Consider the following 27,719-nt stretch of genomic DNA (forward strand, 5'->3'; position numbering starts at 1 on the left):
GTTGCTGCAAGGGTATTTTTGGTGAGATTAACATTTTAATAAGAAAAGCAGATTGCACTCCATAATGTGGGTGGGCCTCATATAATCAATTGATGGCCTGAAAAGAGCAAAAAAGACCGACCTTCTCTTGAATAAGAGGGAATTCTCCAGCAGAATGCCTTTAAACTTTAGGTGCACAGTCAGCTCGCCTGAGTCTCCACCCACTGGCCCACACTGCGGATTTAGACTGCCAGTTTCTATAATCATGTGAGCCAATTCCTTATAATAAATCTCTCTCTCTAGTGTGTATGTGTGTGTATATATATAAAGCCTGACATATGTTCAGGCTCCTGAAGTCTGACTAATTCAAACGTATTTTAAGAAACTCGAAACAGAAAATAGCAGTGTTTAAATTACCACTAAATTTTGCAACAGACGTAATTTCATGTGAAAGTGGCCTTTCCTTCCAGTGAATCATACTCCTGAAAAAAATGTGCTTCTAAAAGTCATGAACAGATATCCCACCTGCTTTATTTGATTCAATCTTAGAGAAAAGACTAAAGGAAACCAGTTTTAGTTTTATCACCATTTTTTCCCCCAAATCATTCCTTTGGTAGAAATGTTGACCTTATATTGGAATTTTATGGAATAAAATGATTAATTCAATACACATTGGCAGGCCCCACACCTGCTGAAAATTCACAGATAGAATAGCCTTGACCTCACATAACTTATAATCTTAGTTAGGAGTTAGATTAGCAAACGACCATTAAATATAAGAATGCCTGCTGTGTTGGAGGCATGTACCCATCTGCCACTGCACTAACTGCAATGGGTGTGAAGAAGTAGTGTCTGAATCTACAAGAGAGTCAGGAAGACATCCCAGAATCATACTTTTCAAATGCATTTTCTTAGGTCATCACAGACTGATTTTCCTTTCAGACTTTCACTCAAGGTAAGCCTCACCTTTTATCAACACAAAAGGAATCCTGATTATACTCTTTCTTGCTGATTGACTTCTGTTCTTAGTTCTACAGTTAATCAAAAGTCTACTTTAATACCTAGTCAAATTTACTTTTTCCTCTTTCTATCTTTTTATTTTTTTATTTTTTTTTATTTTTTATTTATTTATTTTTTTGTACTTTTCTGAAGCTGGAAACGGGGGAGACGGTCAGACAGACTCCCGCATGCGCCCGACTGGGATCCACCCGGCATGCCCACCAGGGGCGAAGCTCTGCCCACCAGGGGGCGATGCTCTGCCCCTCCAGGGTGTTGCTCTGCTGCGACCAGAGCCACTCTAGCGCCTGGGGCAGAGGCCAAGGAGCCATCCCCAGCACCCGGGCCATCTTTGCTCCAATGGAGCCTTGGCTGCGGAAGGGGAAGAGACAGAGAGGAAGGAGGGGGTGGGGGTGGAGAAGCAAATGGGCGCTTCTCCTATGTGCCCTGGCCGGGAATTGAACCCGGGTCCCCCGCACGCCAGGCCGACGCTCTACCGCTGAGCCAACCGGCCAGGGCCACCCTTTCTATCTTTTAGAGATTCCTGGGAGAGAGGTTTAAGAGCAACAGAATGTTAAATGATATTATGCACATCCAAAATGGAGTCGATCACTTTTTCTCTTGTCAACTGCAGATCGACGATTTCAGTCTGCCTCCGGGAGCAGACCCATGGGAAGATGATTCGTTTCTGCATGAGTTTCCCACACGCAAAAGTAAGCAAGAATTTTGAATTGTTCAAAATAATTAACAATAAGCTCTCCTACTTTTCTCTTTCATCTGGGTTAGTTTTCCTTGTGAGCCATCCCTGGGAATTCATACTTAGGAGCTTGATCTTTGCTGATGTTAATGAGACTAATGTTACCTTACAAGCATCCCCTTTATGCCTATTCCTCAGTCAAAACCAAACTTAATCCCTGCATTGCATGCTGTGGCTTTGATAAATCTCTCAAGTTAGACTCTGCCAACTTGTGTCTTCTAGTAACTTTCTTGATCTACTTAGAATCTTTACAATAGAAACACACTTTCATATCTACTGACGAGAGTAGGAAATAATGGTCAGATTTTAAAAGAATACTTCTGTGATTTAAAATTGACATAATTTTATGTGTATTTCAAATCAAGAGAGGTTCAGTTAGGTATGTAACATCAGCATGACGGGTTTCTGCCCCTTGCTCTGCCTCCCTCAAGGGATGCATTCTGAATGATAACACTAAGAAAGGACAAAACATTTTGAGCTGAAACAGACTTGCAGCTTACTGGCCAGGTCTATGCTCACTGGGATGTACATGTGGCTGGCATTTTGCTCTTTGAACAGGCATACAGCCTTCTTGATAATATCTTGAAGGGTGGAGGGGTGGCATGAGACAAAGTTCAGTTTGTTCCATGCAGGTGTCAGTGGCCAAAGGGAATCTGATTTGAAGGGTCAGAGCAGGCAGCACTAGTTCTGATGTTCTGGGGCCTGAGATTGTATAGCAGAGAGGTATGTGTGTGAGGCACCATGACAGCTTACTGGGATTCAGAGCTGGGTTCCAATCTCACAGAGGTTCAGAAGGGAGATGCAACTGGCACCAAAGACCAGCTGTGAATCTTGGTTAGTCTTAGTGAAGCTGGATAGGAATAGTGACTCCTTGGTGCTCATGTGGCATTTGGGATTCACTTTCACCACGAGGAGCTAAGAGGAGCAGAGGAGCCAGCCCCATGGGCTGGGCAGGTAGGAAACAAGCTAGGAATGGGGAAGGGTAAAGGTTTCAGCTAATTGTGATGGAGTGCACAGTTTGCATCCAGTCCTGTTGAAAGTGGCCTGAGAATTAAGAACTGTGGACTCTGGCCTGACCAGGTGGTGGCGCAGTGGATAGAGCATCGGACTGGGACATGGAGGACCCAGGTTCAAGACCCCAAGGTCGCCAGCTTGAGTGTGGGCTTACCTGGTTTGAACAAGGCTCACCAGTTTGAGCCCAAGGTCACTGGCTTGAGCAAGGGGTCACTCGGTCTGCTGTAGCCCCCGGCAAGGCACATATGAGAAAACAATCAATGAACAACTAAGGTGCTACAATGAAGAATTGATGCTTCTCATCTCTCTCCCTTCCTGTCTGTCTGTCTCTATCTGTCCCCCTCTCTGTCACAAAAACAAAAACAAAACAAAACAAAACAAAAAACTGTGGACTCTGAAGAGAAGCCAAAGAGGCAGGCTGACCACACACAGGGGACATTACTATTAATACTTCCCAAAGTCCCATGTAACATTTCCACCTACATCTCACTGCCCAGAATTTAGGCAACATTGCCACAACTAGCTACAAAAGGCTGGGAAGTGGTCTTTTATTCCAAGTGAGAGTGCTTTCAGATAAACATCCTTAACTCTGTTAAGGAACAAGAGGAGGACTGAGATAGGGAAGCAATTACCATTTTCTACCACAATCCTCCCATCTTCTGTAACAGCATTGGCTTTTCTTTTTAAATCCTGATTCTGCCACTTGCCAGTAGTGTGACCAAGAGCAAGTTAATGAGTTTATCTGAATCTCAGTCCTAGCATCTATAAAATGGTCATATCATTCATTACACAAGTTTGTGAAAATGAAATAAAATTAACATATGTAGATGGTACTAAATACACATTGGTTTCCCTTCTGATGAAACTGGTTTTGCTTTTTCTTTTGGCCATTTTCAAAATGGTATTTTTTTTTTTATTTCTTGATCAAGATTGCCTTAGCCAGATCTTATCCATGAAGATAAGGAAGGGGATTCAACCAATGCATTCTGCTCAGGTCCTACACCTTCAAGGAAAGAAGTTGGTAGTGTAATAAAACACATTATATGAATTTTTGGCATTTAACAATTACAGTTTTCATGAAAACTCTTGAAGAAATGTATTACTTTTGGTTCATATTGGTATACTTCTGAATGGTACCTTAAAATAGCTAAGTGTGTCATTCTGAAAACAAAACTAAGGTCAGTTTATTAAAGATAGTTATGATTTTTGTGTCTTCCCTAAATGAAGTCCACAGTTTGTAGAGCCTAAACACTGAAATACCTGTTGCCTTACAGTAAGACATTTATAGCTTCATGTTCTTCTTGTCATATGATTGTCACCTGTTAGACCTCACTATAATCATGGACTCATACCTTTGGCTCCAGCTCTTGTTTGCTAGGGCAGTGTTGAACTTAGATTAGATATGAACTCTTTGCTACACTTGGTGGTTGAAAAATTCCCTTCAGAAGTGCAGTACTTGATTGTCTTCCTTTTGACCTCTCTTTGCATTTTCTTTCTTATCTTGGTAATCATAGAAATGACTAGGAGAGGTGAAATTGGCCTAGATCCACTCCTTTACTGCATGGAAAGTGATAATTGTACTAGTGCTATGCTAGTGATGATTTGACAGGAAAAGAGGAGGGTTGGACTTTGAATAGCAGCTGGTCTGGGTTTTTCAGGAGTGTGGGAGAAAGAGAGATGGTGAAGGTGTTACTGCCTTTGTACTCTTCTATCTGCTCTCCCCATTGAATACACTCTTCAATCCCCTGAGACCCATCACTGTTCCCGCTACAGGCCACTGATGCCCGCTGCTACTTGATCATTCTTTCACTTAGACTCATTCATCCTTCTCTCCTTTTGTTAATCATTCTAACTCTGTGTCCTCCCGCAAGGTGGACAGTGAGAGTGAGCTTTGGAATTACAAAGATCTCCTGTAAGCTAGTGCACCTGGTTTTCAGTTTCCTTCTCTGTAGAATGGTAATAAAATCTACTTAGAGTTATTTTGAGATTAAAAGAAGATGTATTATATATACATTTCTAGGCATGCAGGAGGCATTCTATAAACATTGATTGGTTTATTTCCCTAAATATTACTCTTTCTCCTCTGACCATTTCCAGGTTCCTTTTACCTCTAAGACCTGGCTATTCAAAATGTGGTCCAATGCCTGACCAGGCAGTGGCGCAGTGGATAGAGCATTGACTTGGGATGCTAAGGACCCAGGTTTGAAACCCTGAGGTTGCCGGCTGGAGCACAGGCTCAATAGCTTGAGTGTGGGGTCACCAGATAGAGTGTGGTATCATAGACATGGCCCCATGGTCACTGGCTTGAGCAAGAGGTCACTAGCTTGGCTTGAGCATCGCTTTCCCCCCCCCTCTCATGTCAAGGCACATATGAGAAAGCAATCAATGAACAACTAAGGTGTCGCAACGAAAAACTAATGATTGATGCTTCTCATCTCTCTCCATTCCTATCTGTCTGACCCTATCTGTCCCTCTCTCTGACTCTCTCTCTGTCTCTGTAAAAAAAAAAAGAAAAGAAAAAAATAAATAAAAAAGAGAGATGTGAAAACATTAAAGGTAACCTTGAGTTTCAATGAAGTCAGTAGAGAATGACTTCCTTGATGACCAGTTCCAGTTGTCCAGGCTCCTTGCCCTTTGTTTGACATTGACATATATTTTGGCACTTAATAAACAATGATAAAATATTCCGCAAACACAAAGTGGTGACTTAGTTTCAGCCTGTTTAGTGAAGTGATGTGCCAGCTGATTGTGGCATTGAACCCAGCATGTGACTGTGGTGCTTCGTTCATGAGGGGTTTTTTATAGGTGATATTTCTTGTCTCTACCAGACCACTGGTCCCCAACCATTTTGGGCCATGGACTGGTTTAGTGTCAGAAAATATTTTCACGGACCGGCCTTTAGGGTGGGACGGATAAATGCACAAAATAAAATTATGCGACCGGCATAAAAACTGTGGTATTTTTAAATATAATTGTCGAACTTACAATATTTATTGGGCTAAGTTAAAGGAGGAACGAGCATGTCCTCATTATTCAAGATGTATTTAAATTTGTTATTCTGACAACGTTTCATGTTATTTGTTCTTTCTCTGCGGACCGGTACCACATGGCCCACGGACCGGCTCCGGTCTGCGGCCCGGGGGTTGGGGACCACTGTACTAGACTCTAAGATTGTTAGGGAAAGGCAGCCCCTCGCCCCTCCCTCCTACCATCCTTCCTACCTTCCTAATGACAAGGGGGAAAAATCTATAGTATTTATATTTATGGAATGAGAAATGAAATTTAACTTTAGGTTATTTAATCATTTTAATTTATCTGCAGTGAACAGACTGTGTTTTATTATTAATGCTTCTCTTGATTTGAGCAAGGAATCCATAAAATTTCAGATCAAGAGACTATATCTCATATCTTGTCTTTTACACTAATTATGATGTCTTAGATTTCTTGCTGTTAATAAACTATTGATTTTGAAATTAAAAAGGCATGGAAACATTAACTGAAATATTTGAGTTTTCAATGTATATTTTAATAATTACATAAATGATTCTCTATACATCAAAATTAATAAAAACTAGCACTGGCCAAGTGGCTCAGTTGGTTAGAACATCATCCCAATATGCCAATGTTGTAGGTTTGATCCCTGGTCAGGGCACATAAAAGAATCAACCAATGACTGCATAAATAAGTGGAACAACAAATTGATGTTCTTCACTCTCTCTCTTTCTCTAAAATCAATAAATAAATTTCAGAAATAAAATCTAATAATTGACTCATATAGAATATACTTTACATTCCTTAAGCAATAAGAGGAAAACTGGAACCAGGAACTGATTTTTAATCTTTTGGAAGGATCTTAGAAAATATTTTACCTTTATAACATTCTTAAATAAATCTCTCAAAGAGCCCATGATATATATACTATGAATACAGATGTATTCCATATTTGAACTATCAAAGTTAATAAACTACCAATTTACCAATTTTTGCTTTATTAGCAATTTTTTCTTACTTTGAAGCTTAATCTATTAGATAACATTCCCTAATAACTACCTCCAGTAAGTAATTTTTAAAAACCTCTCCATTCCACTTCCTTGTTTAAACTCGTTAAAGCATCATTCTGTAAGAGGGGATCGCTATCTGAGTTTGTCCCCACTGTGCCTTTGAAAGGTGGTGGTTTCTGTTTTTTCCAGATACCTATCTGTTGTGGGAATGAATTTCAGTTGACAAACAGCAGTGCAGGAAGTATCACATTTCTTTATTTTCCCTGAATCTGCTGAAATATGACTCTGAGCCCCCATTCTGCAGAACAGGTAGAGAATTCTTTGTCTTGATTGGCTCTGGCCCCAGGACTGTGCTCAGATTTTGGGGAGATACAGAGTGCCCTGGTCAGTGACCAATGGCCCACCCTGGTTTCTGCTGACATTCCCGTGTCTCGTCAGCATAGTCTGAGGGCTTAGCTGTTTCTAGACCAGGTCTTGGGTTGGGGGAGAGCTATTGGGGCCCTGTACCTGGTTCTGTCCTTATTAGGAGCACTATAAGCTGACACTCCATCAATCTATGCAACAGGTGCTCCACAGGATTCACTGACTTATGTCCACTGTTCATTCTGCCAGAATCTTAGCTCTTTCTTTTTTCTGATTTTTAAAATGCTTTCCTCTCTCTTCTTTCACTCCAAGACACCCACGGTTATGTCTTCTATAGACTTCAGTTTTTCAAAAGGCCAGAAGATCCTTTGACTTCATATGTATATGTGGTTAGCTCTGGTCAAATTCCTAAGGTAAGAGGTTACATTACAAAGGACTTTTCCTTTTGCTTGAAACTGAAGGAGGAGAAATGGGTAAATTAAGCTTTTTAAAAATTATCCTGACACAGATCTGCATCAGTCCCTCAAAGAGGTTTTTATCTTGGGATTTTATGAAGATGATAAAGGTATTTATGTTTGATTAGATCTACCACAGAGGGAAAGCTCTGTATGTACACTTTACTCTAAACTACATTGAAGATAAATATTTATATAATTCTGATATGAATTTTCAGTACTTCCTGTAACTTGGAAGAACTTGTTGTAGTTCAGGTTTAGATTTGACCTGTGTTCCCTTGTGGCTTTTCTTCTCTTACTTCACCTCATAAAGGCATTTCAAGTTTCATGTGTTAGGAAGAAGAGATATTCTGCACTTGGTGTCTAAGGGGAAAACAGATTCCCAAAACATTTCCTTTGTAAATCATTAAACATTCCTCTTGCTCTTTCTTTATATATCTATATATTTATATCTATATCAATATAGATATAAATATATAGATATATATAAATTATATGTCATTATATATCTGATACATAAAATGTATGTCCATCATTTTTATTTTATGGATTCAATATTTTATCTTTTTTCTTTGATGATCATAGTTTTTAAAAATTGTTTTTGCAGTATTCTCTAGCACAGGAAACTATGTTTTATATGTATGCATCTCTAAATAGATAATCATATTTTTAGGTTTGTATCTTTTATATTTGTATTTTGGGTGTATTAAATAAATATCCATGTATAGATTGCTTTAAAGGCACTTAACTATGTAACTTGAAGGTGAAAATCATTTTAAAAGAAAAATAATATGCTATTTTTCCAGAGTGAACTAATAAAAACAATCTTATGCAAACTGTGTCCTCCTGAAATATGTGTGATACAGAATTTTATAAATTATATCACATTTTAAATGTATTAGGATATGCTGATAAAACTCTTTTTGGAAACATTTTTTGGAAAGTGAAAAGTTGACCAAAAATGTATCTCTTTACAGTGTGAAAAAATGGTTAATAATAATACAGGCTCAGAAATGTCCCTTTGAGTGCATGGCTTTGAATCTTGTCTTCACAACTTCTGTATGATGTTGAACAAATTACCTAACCTCTCAGAACAGCCACAAGCTGAAAAACTAATAATAAATGAAGATAAAGTGAAAAAATAGATGTAAAGCACTTAGAACTATGCCTGACACATATTTGGTACTTAGTCAATGTTAGTACCTTGAACTATACTTGGCACATATTTGATATTTAGTAAATGTTAGCTATTATTAATTTTTTTATAGAATGAGGCACCACTGTAAATGATCATAGTATGTAATTCATCCCACCAATGTGGATAACTGTTACTTATTCTTTTGTTAAAGAGTAATGTATACAGTAGATTTGACATATTTGCTTCTTATAATAATAAAGCTGCCGAAAATTCACCATGTATTATCAAATGTGATTGTCTTGAAGAGTGATTAAGTGATATCTCAATCATCACAATGGAAGAACTTTACTATAAAATCACATGGAACTCTGCCATGAGACTCTGGGACACACCATCCCCTACATGACATCTACATCCTCACATATACTCTCACCTACATATAGCAAAAGGTACTGTTTGTCTCAGTGTTGGCATGCAAGAGCCAACAAGAAATCTACTTTTCTGAAATAAAATGTATACTTTTCATGCCAATATAGGTATTTATTGTTTGGGAGAATATCATTAGAGTTTTACAATTGGTTACTTAGGGTACTGTATTTTAATTCAGCATCAGTCAACCTTTCTGAAATGTGATATTTTATTCCTTCTTTAATGTTTGTACTTAGAGCAATTGTACCTTCATTCATTGACTAATTGCTCCATGCTTATGCTCCTCTGTATTAATGTGTAACAACCCTATTGGCAAGATACTCATTACTTCCATTTTTGAGGTGAGGTACAAAAGTTTGAGTACCTTGCCTAAAGTTAATAGCTAGTGAGTGATAGAGACATGATTTAACCCAGGGGTCCCCAAACTACGGCCCGCGGGCCACATTAGGCCCCCTGAGGCCATTTATCCGGCCCCCGCCGCATTTTTGGAAGGGGCACCTCTTTCATTGGTGGTCAGTGAGAGGAGCACATTGACCATCTCATTAGTCAAAAGCAGGCCCATAGTTCCCATTGAAATATTGGCCAGTTTGTTGATTTAAATTTACTTGTTTTTTATTTTTTTATTTTATTTTATTTTTTATTTTTTGTATTTTTCTGAAGCTGGAAACGGGGAGAGACAGTCAGACAGACTCCCGCATGCGCCCGACCGGCAAGCCCACCAGGGGCTACGCTCTGCACACCAGAGGGCTATGCTCTGCCCCTCCGAGGCGTTGCTCTGCCACAACCAGAGCCACTCTAGCGCCTGGGGCAGAGGCCAAGGAGCCATCCCCAGCGCCCGGACCATCTTTGCTCCAATGGAGCCTCGGCTGCGGGAGGGGAAGAGAGAGACAGAGAGGAAGGAGGGGGGGGTGGAGAAGCAAATGGGCGCTTCTCCTATGTGCCCTGGCCGGGAATTGAACCCGGGTCCCCTGCACGCCAGGCCAACGCTCTACCGCTGAGCCAACCGGCCAGGGCCTACTTGTTTTTTATTTTAAATATTGTATTTGTTCCCCCCTTTTTTTTAAATATACTTTAAAATAAGATATACGCAGTGTGCATAGGGTTTTGTTCATAGTTTTTTTTATAGTCCGGCCCTCCAACGGTCTGAGGGACAATGAACTGGCCCCCTGTGTAAAAAGTTTGGGGACCCCTGATTTAACCAGACAGTTTAGCTTTAGCACCACCTCATTTTACCACTGTACCGTATTACATGCTAAGATACATATTAGTGAGTTAAATGTATAATGTTTATGAAATATCTGACTAGGGATTGATTCAAACCAAGTGAAAATCAGAAGACCATGCTACAATGAACTTCTACAATATTTTTGTAAAATATTTTACATAGAAATATAATTTATCCAGTTAACATAGATTTTGTTTTTTAAGTTCTAAGCTGGTTGTTTATAATGAAAAAAGGGCTTTAAAACAACAAGTTCTACACATTTTATGAGGCCAACATAACCCTCGTACCAAAACCAGGCAAGGATGGTACAAAAAAAGAAAACTACAGACCAATATCTCTAATGAATACAGATGCTAAAATACTAAACAAAATACTAGCAAATCGAATACAACAACATATTAAAAAAATAATACATCATGATCAAGTGGGATTCATCCCAGAATCTCAAGGATGGTTCAACATACGTAAAACGCTTAACGTAATACACCATATCAACAAAACAAAGAACAAAAACCACATGATCTTATCCATAGACGCAGAAAAGGCTTTTGATAAAATACAACACAATTTTATGTTTTTAAGACTCTGAACAAAATGGGTATAGAAGGAAAATATCTCAACATGATAAAGGCCATATATGATAAACCATCAGCTAACATCATATTAAATGGCACTAAACTGAAGGCTTTCCCCCTTAAATCAGGAACAAGACAGGGTTGTCCACTCTCTCCACTCTTATTTAATGTGGTACTAGAGGTTCTAGCCAGAGCAATCAGACAAGACAAAGAAATAAAAGGCATCCATATCGGAAAAGAAGAAGTAAAGGTATCACTTTTTGCAGATGATATGATCCTATACATCGAAAACCCCAAAGAATCCACAAAAAGACTACTAGAAACAATAAGCCAATACAGTAAGGTCGCAGGGTACAAAATTAACATACAGAAGTCAATAGCCTTTCTATATGCCAACAATGAAACAATTGAGAACGAACTCAAAAGAATAATCCCCTTCACGATTGCAACAAAAAAAATAAAATACTTAGGAATAAACATAACAAAGAATGTAAAGGACTTATATAATGAAAACTACAAACCATTGTTAAGGGAAATCAAAAAAGATATAATGAGATGGGAGAATATACCTTGTTCTTGGCTAGGAAGAATAAATATAATCAAGATGGCTATACTACCCAAAGCAATATACAAATTTAATGCAATTCCCATCAAACTTCCAATGACATTTTTTAAAGAAATAGAGCAAAAAATCATCCGATTTATATGGAACTATAAAAAACCCCAAATAGTCAAAGCAATCCTAAAGAAAAAGAATGAAGCTGGGGGATAACAATACCTGACTTCAAACTCTATTATAGGGCCACGACAATCAAAACAGCATGGTATTGGCAGAAAAATAGACACTCAGACCAATGGAACAGAATAGAAAGTCCAGAAATAAAACCACATATATATAGTCAAATAATTTTTGATAAAGGGGCCAACAACACACAATGGAGAAAAGAAAGCCTCTTCAATAAATGGTGCTGGGAAAACTGGAAAGCCACATGCAAAAGAATGAAACTGGACTACAGTTTGTCCCTCTGTACAAAAATTAACTCAAAATGGATCAAAGATCTAAACATAAGACCTGAAACAATTAAGTACATAGAAGAAGACATAGGTACTCAACTCATGGACCTTGGTTTTAAAGAGCATTTTATGAATTTGACTCCACAGGCAAGAGAAGTGAAGGCAAAAATTAATAAATGGGACTACATCAGACTAAGAAGTTTTTGCTCAGCAAAAGAAACTGATAACAAAATAAACAGACAGCCAACTAAATGGGAAATGATATTTTCAAACAACAGCTCAGATAAGGGCCTAATATCCAAAATATACAAAGAACTCATAAAACTCAACAACAAACAAACAAACAATCCAATAAAAAAATGGGAAGAGGATATGAACAGACACTTCTCCCAGGAAGAAATACAAATGGCCAACAGATATATGAAAAGATGCTCATCTTCTTTAGCTATTAGAGAAATGCAAATCAAAAGTGCAATGAGATACCACCTCACACCTGTTCGATTAGCTATTATTAGCAAGACAGGTAATAGCAAATGTTGGAGAGGCTGTGGAGAAAAAGGAACCCTCATCCACTGTTGGTGGGAATGTAAAGTAGTACAACCATTATGGAAGAAAGTATGGTGGTTCCTCAAAAAACTGAAAATAGAACTACCTTATGACCCAGCAATCCCTCTACTGGGTATATACCCCAGAAACCCAGAAACATTGATACGTAAAGACACACGCAGCCCCATGTTTATTGCAGCATTGTTCACAGTGGCCAGGACATGGAAATAACCAAAAAGCCCGTCAATAGATGACTGGATAAAGAAGATGTGGCACATATACACTATGGAATACTACTCAGCCATAAGAAATGATGACATCGGAACATTTACAGCAAAATGGTGGGATCTTGATAACATGATACTAAGCGAAATAAGTAAATCAGAAAAAACCAGGAACTGCATTATTCCATACGTAGGTGGGACATAAAAGTGAAAGCAAGAGACATTGATAAGAGTGTGGTGGTTACGGGGGGGGGGAGGGGGGAATGGGAGAGGGAAAGGAGGAGGGGGAGGGCCCCCCAAAATAAACAAGATAGAAGGTGACAGAGGACAATCTGAATTTGGGTGATGGGTATGCAACATAATTGAACGACAAGATAACCTGGACTTGTTATCTTTGAATATATGTATCCTGATTTATTGATGTCACCCCATTAAAAAATAAAATTATTATATAAAACAAACAAACAAACAAAAAACAAGTTCTATAATGAAGCTCACTTTGTCAAAAAGGTATTGAATGAGACTGTGAAAATAACAAAATGGCACTTTATATTTGTTTTTGTTTGTTTTTTTTTCTACAGAGACAGAGAGAGAGAGAGAGAGTCAGAGAGAGAGATAGAGAGGGACAGACAGGAATGGAGAGATGAAAAGCATCAATCATCAGTTTTTCATTGCGACACATTAGTTGTTCATTGATTGCTTTCTCATATGGGCCTTGACCGCGGGCCTTCAGCAGACCGAGTAACCCCTTGCTCGAGCCAGCGACCTTGGGCTCAAGCTGGTGAGCTTTGCTCAAACCAGATGAGCTCGCGCTCAAGCTGGCGACCTCGGGGTCTCGAACCTGGGTCTTCCGCATCCCAGTATGATGCTCTATCCACTGCACCACCGCCCGGTCAGGTGGCACTTTATATTTGTATAGTGTTTTATTTTTAAATGTTTATAGTGTTAAATTCTCTATTACAGAAGGAGCAATTCTTTACTTTGCAAAAAAGTTTCAACATTTTCCAAAAATTGCATTATCACATTCATTTAAGTAATGAATTCTCTAAAGCTTTACTAATATTATCTACTGTCTTCTGACAGCAGAAAGGGAGAAAATTATGTTACTGATTACTGGCCTAAGGATTGTTGAGCTTGTTAACTTTAAGAGGATTTAAAAAATTAACAGTATGGACATTACCTATTGGCTTATACAAGAACCAGTCTTCGCTTCAGTAATAAGAATTACACTTTCTGGGAAACTGTCCTGTGAAGCTTGAGGCCTAGTGAAAAGTCTCCCTGGTGTTACCTTTCATCTCTCAAGCCATCTGGGTGGATGTGAGATGAGATCTGGTATTACATGCCCTATCTGCAAGCTTATATGATGCTTGAACTCAATTACCTTTATAATCATGCTTTTCAAAGTTCTGCCTTTTCTAGAATAGCCCCGCAGACTTCTGGGGCCATGTTTCTTCTAAAGCAGCCCCTAACTTCCTTCCTCTGTTCTTCCCTTTTTTTGTTCTCCCTCCCTCCTTTCTTCCCTCCCTCCTTTCCTCCCTTTCTTTCTTTTTACCATCTCCTTATAATGTAAACACACTGTTTTTTTCCTATCCTTTCTTCAGGGCCATAAAGAACAAATCCATTCCTTCTTCAGACTGAGTCCTAAAACGAACTGGAAGAAATTATTACCTTTATTCACAACCCTTCACCTAAGATTAAAGAATCATTCTATATTAAAGGGGATAATTTTCTTCAAGTGCTCTTTAAAAACAAATATTAGCTAACATTTACTGAATGCCTACTCTGTGCCAGGCACTATACCCACTCCATTTGCAATCCTTACGACCTGGCCCAGTGGGTTACTGATGGTTAATACACAACCTTTATAATCAACTCATCTAGGATATAGTAAACACAAGTAAAACCCCTATAATAGTGGCTAGCACATAGTAACATTCAATAACAGTTAACTGTTTTTATCTTCTTCTACTTCTACAAGCAACTGGAGAATTTTTGACTTGGCTACTGTCTTCTATATTTATTTATTTATTATTGTTTCTGTTTTGTTTTTGTTTTTGTTTTTTTTTTGCATTTCAACTTCATCGAGTTAACCTGAGGAAACCTTTTAACTCCTTTTATTAGTTCATTATTTCTTCCAACTTGGTATTAACTACATATTTTTTGGTCTCGAAGCCATTCAAAAGAATGACCAAGGATCAAGGCCTACTGTTTTAAAAAACTTCGGGTTATCGGGGCTAGGCCTTCCTTGCACAGGTTTTTGAGGCCTGTTTCTTTCATGGCAGAAGCAGTGTCCAGCCCAAGGGAAATGGCACCTGAAAGTAAAGCTCTAATGGGCCAACACTAAAAACACAGCTCTTTTGCTTTTTACATATTAAATTCATTTTGAAAAAAAAAAAAAAAACTACAACTTTTCTCAGCTTAGTTAAAAGAAATGGGAAATAGTCGCTGTCCTTAGTGATTAGACTTGGAGCTATTGGCGAAAGCTGCACTGCGGCCTGAGAACTGGGCTATGTAGGCATTTATTGTTTGGGGAACATCACTTAGTAAATAGGTATTAGAATATTATGTTTGGCTACTTAGGATTCTGTTTGGTAACTAGCATTGATGAGTTACTCTACAAGCATCATCTTGGATATTTTGGCCAATTTTCTTGAGCTCATAATGATTTAAAATAGGAAGTGCTGGTAGAATTGGTGTAGGTGGTTAGACGCACCTTGGAAGTGGCTGCTGATTTGGGGATGTTCCCTTTTGGGAAAGGAGGCCCTCTGGAATAAAGAGTGCCTGGTCAGAGTTAGGAAACTCAGGAAGAAGAAAGAGGCTGGAAGGAGACCTGGGATTTGATTCCTGGGTGCTATACCCAATCTCAAGTGGTGTCAGGGCCAGAAACAGAGCTGAAAATATATTTAGTAGAGATTTTAGTAAGATATATTTACATAATTCACTGTCACTTCCATAGGTAAAGTTATGGCTTGCCATTTCAGTGTAGGATGTGGAAAGGTTTATAAGAACATTTCTAACAACCTCTGTGCTGACTCCAATTCCATTCTCCACCCAAAACTGCAGGGCCAGGGTGTTATCATGAGGGAAGACTTCCAAGATTATTTGCAAGACCAGCATTATCTAATTCCAAAACTAGATAAAGACACAATGAAGAAAGGAAATTATAAGCCAATACCTGTGGTGAACATAGATGCTAAAATTCTCAACAAAATATTGTCAAACCAGATCCAGTAATACATTAAAAAGATAATATATTATAATCAAGTGGGATTTATCTTGGGGATGCAAGGTTGCTATAATATTTACAAATCAATAAATATGATACACTGCATAAACAAAAAGAAGAATAAAAACCACATGATTTTATCAGTAGATGCAGAAGAACATGTGATAAAATCCAGCACCCATTTATGATAGAAACTCTCAAAAGTGAGAATATAAGAAACATACCTCAACATAAAGGCCATATCTGACAAACCCACAGCTAATATCATACTCAATGGGGAAAACAAGACAATGATGTCTGCTTTTATCACTCTTATTCAACATAGTCCTGGAAGTTCTAGCTCAGAGGTCCCCAAACTACGGCCCGCGGGCCACATTAGGCCCCCTGAGGGCATTTATCCGGCCCCCACCGCACTTTTGGAAGGGGCACCTCTTTCATTGGTGGTCAGTGAGAGGAGCACATTGACCATCTCATTAGTCAAAAGCAGGCCCATAGTTCCCATTGAAATACTGGCCAGTTTGTTGATTTAAATTTACTTGTTTTTTATTTTAAATATTGTATTTGTTCCCTTTTTTTTTTTTACTTTAAAATAAGATATGCGCAGTGTGCATAGCGATTTGTTCATAGCTTTTTTTATAGTCCGGCCCTCCAACGGTCTGAGGGACAGTGAACTGGCCCTCTGTGTAAAAAGTTTGGGGACCCCTGTTCTAGCAATCAGACAAGGAAAAGAAATAAAAGGCATCCAAATTAGAAAGGAAGAAGTAAAACTGTCGTTATTTGCAGATGACATGGCACTGTGCATGGAAAACCCCCAAAGACTGCATCAAATATTACTAGAAATGATAAGTGAATTCATAAAGCAGCAGGATACAAAATAAATATACAGAAATTGGTTGCATTTTTATACACCAATAATGGACTATAAGAAAGAGAAGCTAAAAAAATCTTGTTTACAACTTCATCAAAAAATCTAATAAAAGATACCTAGGAATAAATATAAACAAGAAAGTAAAAGACCTGCACTTAGAAAATTATAAGATAGTAAAGAAAGAAATTAAGAAAGATACAGATAAGTGGAAGCATATACTGTTCATAAATAGAAAGAATTTACATCATTAAATGTCCATTCTACCCAAAGCAATCTATAGATTCAACACAATTTCTATTAAAAAACCAGTGGCATATCTCACAGAACTAGAACAAATATTCCAAAACTTTATAGGGAATCACAAAAAGTCTTGAATATCCTCAAGAATCTTGAAGAAATAAAGTTGGAGGTATCACACTATCTGATATCAAAGTATACTACAAAGCCATAATAATTAAGCCAGCATGGTACTGACATAAAAACAGGCATATAGATCAATAAAACAAAATAGAGCCCCCAAATAAACCCACCTTTATGCTTAATATTTGACAAAGGAGGCAAGAACATACAATGGGGTAAAGACAGTCTAGTCAATAAGTGGTGTTGGGAAAATTGGACAGATACATGCAAAAAAACCCCACCCCAAATTGAACTAGATGACCTCCTTACATTATATACAAGTATAAACTCAAGTGCTGGAGAGATAGTTGGTTAAAGCATCATCCCGATACACAAATGTTGCAGGTTTGATCCTGGGTCAGGGCACATACAGAAACAGATTGATGTGTCTGTCTGTCTCTCTCTCTTTTCCCTCCCCTTTCCTCTCTCTCTAAAACCAATAAATAAAATTTTAAAAGAATAAACTTAAAAGGGATTAAATAAAAATGAAAGTCATGAAAACAAAAGTTTTTACTGATTATTTTTACAAAGAGAAGTATGCAAAAAGAAAATGAGAGAGAGAAATATTGATTTGTTGTTCCATTTACTTATGTATTTACTGGTTGTTTTGTGTATGTGCCCTGACCAAGGATCGATCCCATAACCTTGATGTACCAGGATGATGCTCTAACCAATTTAGGTGCCGGCAGAAGAAAACAGGTAGTAAAATCTCAAACATTTCTCATAGCGATATTTTTTTCTGATATATTGCCTCAGGCAAGGGAAACAAAAGAAAAATTAAATAAATGAGACCACATCAAACTAAAAAGCTTTTGCATAGCAAAAGAAACCATCTACAAAATGAAAAGCAAAGGAAACCATCTCCCACATAATGGGAGAACACATTCACCAATGATACATCTGATAAGGGGTTAATTACCAAGATATATAGAGAACCCAAAGGACTCAATACCAAAAAAACCCAAACAATCCAATTAAAAAATGGGCAAAGGGCCTGACTAGGTGGCGGCACAGTGGATAGAGCCTTAACCTGGGACACTGAGGACTCAGGTTTGAAATCCCGAGGTTGCTTGCTTCAAGCAGGTCACTGGCTTGAGCCCAAAGGTCACTGGCTTGAAGCCCAAGGTCACTGGCTTGAGCCCCAGTTCACTGGCTTAAGCAAGGGGTCACTAGATCAGCTGGAGTTCCCTGGTCAAGGCACATATGAGAATGAAATCAATGAACAACTAAAAGTGTCACATCAAACTATGAGTTGATGCTTTTCATCTCTTTCCTTTCCTGCTTATCTGTCTCTGTCCCCCCCCCTCTAAAAAAAAATGGACAAAGGACCTGAATAGACACTTCTCCCAAGGGGACATACAAATGGCCAACAGATACATGAAAAGATGTTCAGAGTCACTAATCATCAGAGAAATGCAAATTAAACCCCCAGTGAGATATTGCCTCATACCTGTCAGAATAGCTATAATCAATAAATAAACAAGCAAAAAATGCTGGCGAGGATGTGGAAAGAAAGGAACACTCATGCACTGTTGGTGGGAATGCAGACTGATGCAGCCACTGTGAAAATAGTATGAAGTTTCCTCAAAAACTAAAAAATGAAAAAATGGAACTGACCTATGACCCAACAATTCCAATTCTGAGAATATATCTGAAGAAACTCAAGACACTGATTTGAAAGAATATTACAATAGCCAAGATTTGGAAACAGCCCAAGTGCCTATCAATAGATGAATGAAGAAAAAGCTGTGATACATTTACATAATGGAATACTACACAGCCATGAAAAATAAAGAAATCTTACTTTTTGTGATGGCATGGATGGACCTGGATAGCATTATGGTAAGTGAAACAACCCAGGCAGAGAAAGACAAATATCATATGATTTTATTCATGTGGAATCTAATGAACAAAATAAATTACCAAAAAAAATAGAAACAGACTCAGAGATACTGAGAACAGACTGACAGCTGTCAGAGGGGAGGGGGTTGGGGGGCTGGGTGAAAAAGGTGAAAGGATTAAGCAAAAAAAACAAAAACAAAAATAGACACAGACAACAGGATAGTGATTGCCAGAGGGAAAGGGGGTCTGGGGATGGGTAGAAGAGGGCAAAGGAGGGATAAATGGTGGCAGAAAGAGACTTGACATTGGGTGGTGAGTGCACAGTACAGTATGCGGATAATGTGTTATAGAGTTGTGTGGTTTTATTAATAATTGTCACCCCAATAAATTCAATTTAAAAGAGAGAGAAAGTGAAAAAAAAAAGCCAACCCATAACTGAGATGGCGAGAGAGATATTTCTAGTGAGTTGCTTGACTACCTAGAACTAACCATGCCTGAAGGCAGATACCCTTGGTTTTTCAGTTAGGTGTGGACCATAACATTTATTTTTTAATTTGTCACTTTGAACTGGGATTTTTATTTGCAACTGAAAAACTTCTGATTAATAAGGGCAATAATAAATGTTGTTGAGCAGGGTTTTATGAAGATTAATCTAGTTGCAGATGAGATGTGTGAATCAAGATGCTTGTAGTGAAAATATATAGGAAAGAAAAGAGTATGGAGGAAGAATGAAGAGAGCTTGGTAACTAGAACAGGAATAGGAAAAGAAAGCAAAATGACTGGAATTTTGAGACTCACTATGTGAAAGATGGTACCGCTGACAAAAATCTGTGAGTTAGAAAGAATACATTGTTCCCTCCCTACACACACTCTTTCAGGATTTAAGTACATTTATTCTTAGGCTTTGATTTTGAAGTGATGATAGGAAAATCAAGTGGAAATATTTAGGAGGTAGTTAAAATGTAGAATTAAACCTCGAGAGAAAACTCAGGATCTAAAATATAATAAGCAATTGTGTTGCCAAGTCAGAACAACGTAATGACCCAAGGGGAGAGGTAGGTGTAACAATAGAACGAACACCGAACTACAGGACAGGAACGTCCAGGGGAGCAGGGCTGAGAATGAATCAGGCCCTTTTCCCCGGCCAGACATCCAGTCTCCACCTGCTGCAGTTCAGGAAGCACAGTCTGAAACGAGGACATGCTCTCGGGTAAGAACAGCTGCTTACAAGTGCCCTGCAAGGCAGGAATCTAGCAGTTGAAGAAGACCTGAGTGTAGGTGAAATTTTGGGGTGAGGGAGAGTAGGATAGATGTCAAGAATAAATACAACAGAGATGGGAGGAGTTATTAAAAAAGTCTTAGAATTCAAAGAAAGAGAACCTCTCAAACAGTAGTTAGTCTTCGGCAGAGAAGTGTGGGGAGACAAGGTGAACACCTCCTGAGAATGTAGGTTGCTGGAGCTCTGGAGGTGGAGCTAGATTAAAGAGAATGGACAATACAAGAGCAGAAGCATTGTGGGGTGGGGGACACAGAAGTTTGGTAGAGAAAGGAATGAAAAGAACAGGCTACTTAACTAATAGAGCAAGCTTAGCCAAGGCGTGTCTTGTTTGTTTTGTTTTATTTCTAGGACAGAGGAGGCTTGTTTCAGTGGAGAGACAGAAGAAAGGACCAGTGAATTAGAAGGGAGTGAAGAAGCTGGAGAGGGGATTCAACTATACTGCTCACAAAAATTAGGGGATATTTCAAAATGGATATGAAGCAATACAGTATCCCCTAATTTTTGTGAGCAGTAGAAACAAAGGAGGGAAGAGAGACAGTGGTAGAGAGAGCAGCTGGGAAAGGAAGTAAATATATCTTCTGTCTGAGACTGGTGGAGAGGATGCAACAAGATTGTAAAGAGAGATGCTTGCAGGCAGAATGGAGAGGAGATGAGGCATCTATCAAGAGTTTCCAGGATCGATAAGACAGTAACATGAGGTGTCTGCTGCATTCAACAGAATCTGTGAATCAAGTTACAGGGGGCATGTCCAAATTGCTTTTCTCCCCATGAGACTTCACAGAAGATTATGTTACTGTAAACTGATGTTTGAGCTAGGAAAAAAAAAAAAAAAAAGAGGATGCAGTCTGTTGCACACTATACCTGTGTAGCTTTCAGTGAAAATGGAGCCATTGTCTGTCTTGTTGTGACAAGGAGCAGATAATGCCACCTCATCCTGACATGATATATACAACTTGTCATCACTCATGTGAAGTAAAAGTACAGATGTAATTGGAGGTGCCATTGTTTCAGAACTGTGTGCTGAGGAATATAGGCTCCTGTTCCTGGAAGGATCCCAGAGAAGCCAACTAGCAAGTTTGGTGGCTGTGGCTTACTTTGGTGAGTAATAAATTAATTACAAGAAAAAGAAAAGCTTTGCTCTGAATCAGAGGCGGAGCCAGCAGGTAGTCTATTCCTGGTTCTTACTATCAGATCAAACTACCCAATGCCAGAAAAACCGGAGAAACCAGCCTGGAAGGAGTGACTCATTGTGTCTTGCCTGATAAAAAGTGGCTGCATTCTATCACTCTGACAAATTTAGTCTATTCTTTAAGGCAATGTCTTTTGCCCTGAAAAGGGAGCCTGTACCAATGGTGTGACAGTGGGGATAGCTCCTACCACGCCCTCCTGTTTTTAAACAGTCATTTGGCATGCAGGCCCCTTTAATGCTGTCCCTTCCTGGTACCCTTGTGCTCCTGGAAACACCCTTCTTGGGTCTTTATAAGGAAATAAAAAGCACAAGTGGTGGCAGGACTGGGCAAGCCGGTGCACAAAGCAGGGCAGGACTCTCTTATTAGGGACTTACTTAATGATAGTTACTCTAAAGAAGTGTGAGTCTAAGGAAGTTGGCAAAAAAATTCAAGCTGATGCTTGTAGGAGAAAAGAGTGTAGGAAATCATAATTGTTTCTTGCCTAATAAGTAGCTGGAGCCATATCAGTATCACAGATTTATGATGACATCATTGAATCAAGTCAGGAATGCTAATGTCCTGAGCTGACTACATAATGCAGCACAGGGAAGAATGGTCCTACTGAATGAACTATTATCACCCTGCTGGAAAACACCGGGTCATAGACACTAGAAAACGCTCCCAATGTGGCACTAGACTTCCTAGCTTTTAATTTAATGAGTCAAATTTTTTTAAAACAAGATCCAATCAAGTTTGATATTTTGGACACTGATGAATTTCAATGTCACTTTCAAATAAGGAGGACAAATACCAACGGATGGAGCTCAAGTTTGTGGAGAATGAATTAAGTCGTTTGGATCTATGTTCAAAATAAAATATAAATGGGAGAGGGAGATGGGGAATTAGTGTTTAATGGGTATAGAGTTTCAGTTTTGCAAGGTGAAAAAGTTCTAGAGATCTGTTGGCACTTAACACTACTGAACTGTGCACTTCAGAATGATTAAGATGGCAACTTAAATATGTTTTTTACCATAAAAAAAGAACATCAGTGAAATAAAAAAAATTTAAGAGATATGAATGGCTTGGGAAGCAGTCATTTCAAACAATCCCCAAAAGGACAGCCATGGGGAACCCTAACACTAGCCAGTCCTCTACTCCACCACTCAAAGGCTCCTTGCCGATCTGTATTGAATCCTGCCGACTACGCCAAATGTAAAGCCAGCGGGCATGAACAGGGCTACTATCAGAGCAGCCCAGCCAGTGCAGGTTCGCATTGGATTCGGACAGTTGGTAAAGAAACAACGGAGCCACAAACTGGTGGGCCATAGTCTTTAATTCTAGCTTGCGCCCGGCGGGCAAGTAAAAAATACACACTGGGCTCCAAAAGCCACTCACATTCAGTGCTCACAAAGCTACTGACTTATCCGAGTTTCCTAGAATCAAAGGTTTCTAGCTCACCAGCCTTACTCTCCTCAGTTCCCTATCTCCTTCCTTATCCCAGATACAAACTCTACACAAACTGGCATCTCACTCAGCACTCCGCCATCTTGGCTGCTTTTCCTGGTCTCCTCCACGTGGCCTCCTTCCACTGCTGGCTCTACTCTCTCTGCTCTCTCATGCTAACCTCAGGAACCAAGAGCGCCAGCTCCCGCTCCATCCCCATTTTATATTGTAGCTTCACAACCTCTAATCCAATATACAAAATAGGGAAGTCTCTAATACAAAGTCACTTTCTGAGGCATGATTGGATTGTACCACCCCACATCAAAAAGGGTAGGAAAGGCTTAATCCCAAAACCAAGCCCCAGGCTACAAGGATTCTGCCTGCCTTTAGCCCACCCCAACACACATTAATATCACCTGGGCGACAGCCTCCTCGTGTTATCTTTAACAAAGAGAGCATAATACATTTTATCTGCCCAACACCTTGAAACAGAATTTCCATATAGCAGGGTCTGACCTAGGGAAATTGTGGAGAAGTTGGTATTTAGGGTCCCTGATCATCACCCTTTCTGGACTTCTACCCCTTTCCCAGAAGGAATCTTCTCTGCCATCCCCTCAAGAAGCATAAGCTAATGGTTATTCCCTAGTTGGTTGCAGTACGTTCCAGCTGAGCAATCCTCTGCATGGATGTCGTCTGGTTTGTCATCCCAGTCCCTCCCTTTCCCTTGTACACCACCTCTCCTCCATGGTCCAGCCCTGCCCTGGCCTAAGCCATCATCATCTCTCTGCTGGACTCCAGCAAAAGCCACTGTTTACTGCAGTTACAATACTTACCTTAGTCTGAATTTAGCTTGTCTATTTGTTTACAGTTTTTGTTTATGTTCCTTTATTAGAATATAAGCTTGATGAGGCCAGAGTCTTACCTATTTTGTCCATTTTATTACCAGAACCCAGAACATTAATTAGTAAATATTTAGGCACTCAATATTAGGCACTTAATAAATATTTGTTCAATAAATAAATGAATTTGATTTTCATAACAGTCCTTTGAGACAGGTGAAGAAAATATTCTCTAGCTTATTTCACCTATATATTTACAAAGATCTGTACTTGTCAAAACCAGATAGTGGCAGAGCTGGGGCAGAACCCAGGTCTTCTAAGTCCTCTGTGCTGATCCTGTAGTTCATAAGCAGTTAATCTTAGCCAATTTAGAGGAAGAAAGAGGGAGGAGGTGGGGCACTTGGAGGAACTACAACTCATACTATATACAGATTCTTATTCACAAAATTGCAGCCACAAATGGAGGAGAGGGAAAGTCCCCTGCCAGTGTGTTCTATCTCCCCCATCTCTCCACTGGACCCTTGCATAGCATAGTTGGAAGAGGCAGGAGAGTGGTGGTTCACTATGGGGGCTTTGACGGGAGACAAACCTGAGTTCCACTCCTAATTCTACTGTGTACTGGCTGTGTCTTTAGACTAGTTATCTTTTCAGAGACTCAGTCTCCTTTCTTGTAAAATGAGAATAACACCATTGGCCATTTAAAGTTCTTTGGGAGATTAAATGATAGAATGTCTGATGACTGGTGTTCTACCATCTAGAAATAGGGATGATGGTACTACCTACCTGTTAGGGTTGCCATAAGGATTAAATAAAATAACCCATGTAACCACTGCCTGCAACATAAGAAACAATAATAAATCTACTTCTAGACTTGTATTAAAAGTGATTTTAAAGTGGCTTGTGTAAGGGAAAATATAGGTAGGTGAGAGGGGTGGAGGGATTGAGTGAAAAAGGACAAAAAAAATAACACAAAAAACTCACGGACACAGACGACAGTATAGTGATTTCATGGGAAGAATAAATGGTGATGGATGAAGACTTGACTTGGGGGTTAAACATTCAATCCATACAGAATTGTGCTGTATAATTGGGCACCTAAAACCTGTATGTTATATTATGTAACCGTTATGTTAATCAGTATCACTCCAATAAATTCAATTAAAAATGAAGAAATTATATAAATATCTAACCACTATGCCACACACCTGAAACTAATATAATATTGACTGTCAACTCTAATTACAAAATTAAAACTTAAATGAAAAGTATATTTAGGGAAGAGCTGAGCAAACGTGCCCAGAGACCCCGGCACCGTTTGGGCATGAAGGGATCTGGAAAGGTTCTACTTTCCATGTGGAACATGCTGTAGAGATCCCTAAGTTTCTGGCTACAAAAGTAGTCATTTTTTTTTTTTTGTATTTTTCTGAAGCTGGAAACAGGGAGAGACAGACAGACTCCCGCATGCGCCCGACCGGGATCCACCTGGCACGCCCACCAGGGGGTGATGCTCTGCCCACCAGGGGGCGATGCTCTGCCCTTCCGGGGCGTCGCTCTGTTGCGACCGGAGCCACTCTAGCGCCTGGGGCAGAGGCCAAGGAGCCATCCCCAGCGCCCGGGCCATCCTTGCTCCAATGGAGCCTCAGCTGCGGGAGGGGAAGAGAGAGACAGAGAGGAAGGAGAGGGGGAGGGGTGGAGAAGCAGATGGGCACCTCTCCTGTGTGCCCTGGCCGGGAATCGAACTCAGGACTTCTGCACGCCAGGCCGACGCTCTACCACTGAGCCAACCAGCCAGGGCCCAAAAGTAGTCATTTTTAAAAATGATTTTACTTTAATTTTTTAAAATTAATTTCTAGATAGAGAGAAACATCAATTTATTTGTTGTTCCATTTATTTACTTATTCACTGGTTGATTCTTGTATGTGCCCAGACCAGGGATTGAACCCTCAACCTTGGCATGTCCAGACAATTCTCTAACCAGCTGAGCTACAGGGACCAGGTTAACTACCACTGGTACACAAAGAGCCTGACACATCCACTCCAGCAGAGGGAGAATAGAGCCTGCAGTCTCCGTCTTCGTGTGGGTCTTGGCTGGCCACCAGACCTGTTCTCCAGAGGGAAGAAGACCTCCTCTACTTCTGTTGGAGTTCTACCACCTGCCTTCACACTCTTGGCATTTGCAAATAATCCCCCTGGGCAGTCAAGGCACAGGTGACTGAGTAACATCTGCAGAGATTCTGCTGGGGCAACAGTGGCCCTTGTCTCAGGCGTTGTGAAGACAGGGTGACAAGCCTATGACTGGGTAGGTGGCCTGTAAAGCTTTTTTTCCTGTCTTGTTGTAGTCAGGATAGAGCTATATTTCCATTCAATTGGTCAAAACCTGGGTGAGGCCTGACCTGTGGTGGCGCAGTGGATAAAGCGTCAACCTGGGAATGCTGAGGTCGCCGGTTCGAAACCCTGGGCTTGCCTGGTCAAGGCACATATGGGAGGGAGTTGATGCTTCCAGATCCTCCCCCCTTCTCTCTCTCTGTCTCTCTCTCCTCTCTCACCCTCTCTGTCTCTCTCTCCTCTCTAAAAATGAATAAATAAAATTTTTAAAAAATAATAAATAAATAAAACCAGGGTGAGGAAGGTATAGAAGAGCCTGGCTTGCAGGGGCATGTTATGTTTAATATTCTTGAGGAATTTAAAAGTAAATCACTGGACTCTCCTCCTCCCTCAAAGCCTAATTTGTAGTTAAAACCTGTAGCAGGCTGAATAATGACCCCAAAGTTAGCCAGGTCCTAATCTTTGGAATCTGGAATGTTATTTTATATGGCAAAAGAAGACTTTGCAGGTGTGATTACGTTAAAAGACTTTGAGATGGAGAGATTATTCTGGATTATCCACGTGAGCCTTAAATGCAATCACAAGTGCCCTTTAAGAAAGAGACAGGGGCAAGAAGAAGGCAGAAGAGGAGGGAAACTGACAATGAAGTAAACGCTACACTGCAGGTGTTGAAGATGAAAGAAAGGACCATGAAAACATATGCAAGGCATGGCGTGGTGGACGCTGGGAAAGGAGGAAATGGACTCACCATAGAGCCTTCGGAAGTAGCACTGCTCTGATGACACACAATGTCGTCCTGTGAAACTGATTTAGACTTCTGACCTCCAGACCTGTAAGAGAACAGATATGCTATTTCAGCCACAGTGCGTGTGATAATTCATTACAGCAGTCAAAGGACACTAATGCATTGGTTTTAAGGAATTTCTGTTCTATTCCCAAAATTTCAGCCTTCCAAATACCTATTTCTGTTAGAAATTCTTGTCACTATTTTCCAGTAGGCTAAATTCACCTCTGAGGCATTTTATTCTTTCCTAACAACAACAACAACAAAATATTTATCCTTCATACCCAGAGGGGGCTTTCTTGTCCTCTGCCACCCACTCCTGTCACCTGAGATGGTCTCACAAAATAGGTAACCTCTGAGTAGTAGTAGGATATCCTAGTATTTTTATTGTTTTAAAAGTATTTTTATGCATACTGTAAAAATTTCTTGCAACAACGTGTAAGGGAGGCAGTGAAGGTGTTTTCCAAACTGACAGAGGAATAACTGGAGATTGGGAGGGGCGACGTGGTGCTTCACTGACTTGATATCCCATAGCTAGTGAAGCCACAGCCAGGCCTAGGTCACCTCGCTCCTAGCAGGATGCTCTTTTCACTTCTAAAGCTTCCAGCATTTATTCCTCACAATAGCCAATGATTTCTCATGCACATTGCTCTCTACTGTCCAGCCACAGGCCAAACCCTTGAAAGTCCAATTTACTATTATTATTATTTTCTCTTTCTCCTCTGTTTTTTTCCAGTCAATCTCTGTCAACACACAGATCTCCTGTTGTATTTTTTCTTCATCTTACTTTCTTGATGATGTCTACTTGCTGCTTACCACTCCAAACTTT

The 27,719-nt window shown here is 39.7% G+C and overlaps 1 protein-coding gene across 1 annotated transcript in view; it reads left to right on the forward strand.

The window, feature by feature from the left end:
- Positions 1–26,922, forward strand: part of LOC136312200 (protein FAM200A-like) — a 51,099-nt gene extending 24,177 nt beyond the window's left edge. Inside the window, exons 3-4 of the mRNA XM_066241716.1 lie at positions 21,342–21,428; positions 26,772–26,922. Coding sequence (XP_066097813.1) covers positions 21,342–21,428; positions 26,772–26,908 — 224 coding nt within the window. The 3' untranslated portion in view covers positions 26,909–26,922. The remainder of the gene's footprint in view (positions 1–21,341; positions 21,429–26,771) is intronic.
- The last annotated feature ends 797 nt before the right edge of the window (positions 26,923–27,719 follow it).

This window comes from Saccopteryx bilineata, chromosome 8 (genome assembly GCF_036850765.1).
Source record: "Saccopteryx bilineata isolate mSacBil1 chromosome 8, mSacBil1_pri_phased_curated, whole genome shotgun sequence".
In the NCBI taxonomy this organism is placed as follows: domain Eukaryota; kingdom Metazoa; phylum Chordata; class Mammalia; order Chiroptera; family Emballonuridae; genus Saccopteryx; species Saccopteryx bilineata.